The sequence below is a fragment of the Geospiza fortis genome, unplaced genomic scaffold (genome assembly GCF_000277835.1).
Source record: "Geospiza fortis unplaced genomic scaffold, GeoFor_1.0 scaffold1158, whole genome shotgun sequence".
In the NCBI taxonomy this organism is placed as follows: Eukaryota; Metazoa; Chordata; class Aves; order Passeriformes; family Thraupidae; genus Geospiza; species Geospiza fortis.
In genome coordinates this window covers 4,625-5,863 of record NW_005055854.1, presented here as the reverse complement: position 1 = coordinate 5,863, position 1,239 = coordinate 4,625, and the positions used below count along the sequence as shown (strand labels likewise).

At 61.4% G+C, this 1,239-nt stretch overlaps 1 protein-coding gene across 1 annotated transcript in view; it reads right to left on the bottom strand.

The window, feature by feature from the left end:
- Positions 1-3: 3 nt before the first annotated feature.
- Positions 4-1,239, bottom strand: part of LOC102032754 (creatine kinase M-type-like) — a gene marked incomplete at its 3' end in the record, with an annotated part of 4,926 nt that continues 3,690 nt past the window's right edge. The window contains exons 4-5 of the mRNA XM_031065856.1: positions 820-1,230; positions 4-147 (exon numbers count right to left, since the gene is read on the bottom strand). Of these exons, the coding sequence (XP_030921716.1) occupies positions 4-147; positions 820-1,230 (555 nt within the window). The remainder of the gene's footprint in view (positions 148-819; positions 1,231-1,239) is intronic.

The following is a 1,239-nucleotide window of genomic DNA, read 5'->3' as shown; positions in this document are numbered from 1 at the left end:
GAACTTGGGGTGCTGGCTCAGGTGCTGCAGGCGCACGTGGACGCCGCCGCGCAGCCCCGTGCCCAGGTTGGACGGGCAGGTGAGGATGTAGCCCAGGTGCTCCGTCCACATGAACGGGTGCCCGGCCTTCTTGAAGATCTCCTCGATCTGGGGGCGCACAGGGGACAAAGGTTGGGGACATCGGGGTGGTGGCGCCTGTGGCCGGTGGGGGCACACCTGAGGAACACCTGGGGGACACCCAGGGCACACCTGGGGTGTCCAAAGTTGTTGGTGGCACCCCAAATGTCACCTCAGTGTCCTCAAATGTCACCTGTGCCCAAAGCTGCACCTGTGCCCAAAGCTGCACCTGTCCCCAAAGTTCTCCGTGTCCTCTAAAGTTCTCCTTGTTCCCGAAATGTCACCTGTCCCTAAAGTTCTCCTTGTCCCCAAAGTGCCGCTTGTGTCCAAATGCCACCCCTGTCCCCAAAGTTCTCCCTGTCTCCAGATCCCCTCTATGTCCCCAAAGTTCTCTCTGTTCCCAAAAGCTCCCCTTGTTCCCAAATGTCAGCTCTGTCCCCAAAGCCACCCCTGTCCCCAAATGCCACCTGTCCCCAGATGTCCCCAACTGTCCCCAGATGTCCCCCCTGACCTTCTTGAGGCTGACGCAGAAGCGCCAGAACGCCTCCTTCATGTTCCTCCCTTCTCCATGGAGATGTGACCCCAAAACTCCTCCATCCCCAGATCCCCCAGTGTCCCCAGTCTGTCCATGTCCCCCGATGTCCCCAACTGTCCCCAACTGTCCCCAGATGTCCCCAGATGTCCCCAAATGTCGCCCCTGACCTTCTTGAGGCCGACGCAGAAGCGCCGGAACACCTCCTTCATGTTGCCGCCCTTCTCCATGGAGATGACGCGCAGGTGATCCTCCTCGTTCACCCACACCAGGAACGTCTTGTTGTCGTTGTGCCTGCGGGGACACCCGGGGGACGTCGGGGGGACATCGGGGGGACAGCAGGGGACACCCCCAGAGCCCCCCCAAAAGGAGAGACCCGCATAATGGGGGACATCAGGGGACATTGGGGACATCACAGCCACTGGGGGACATTGGGGACACCGAGGGGACATCGGGTGGGACATCTTAGCACCTCCCAGGTGTCCCCAGCTGTCCCCATGAACCCCCCAGGTGCTGCCTAGGTAGTCCAGGTGCCACAAGGTGTCCCCCAGGTACCCCCAGGTTCCCCCAGGTGCCCCAAACTGGCCCAA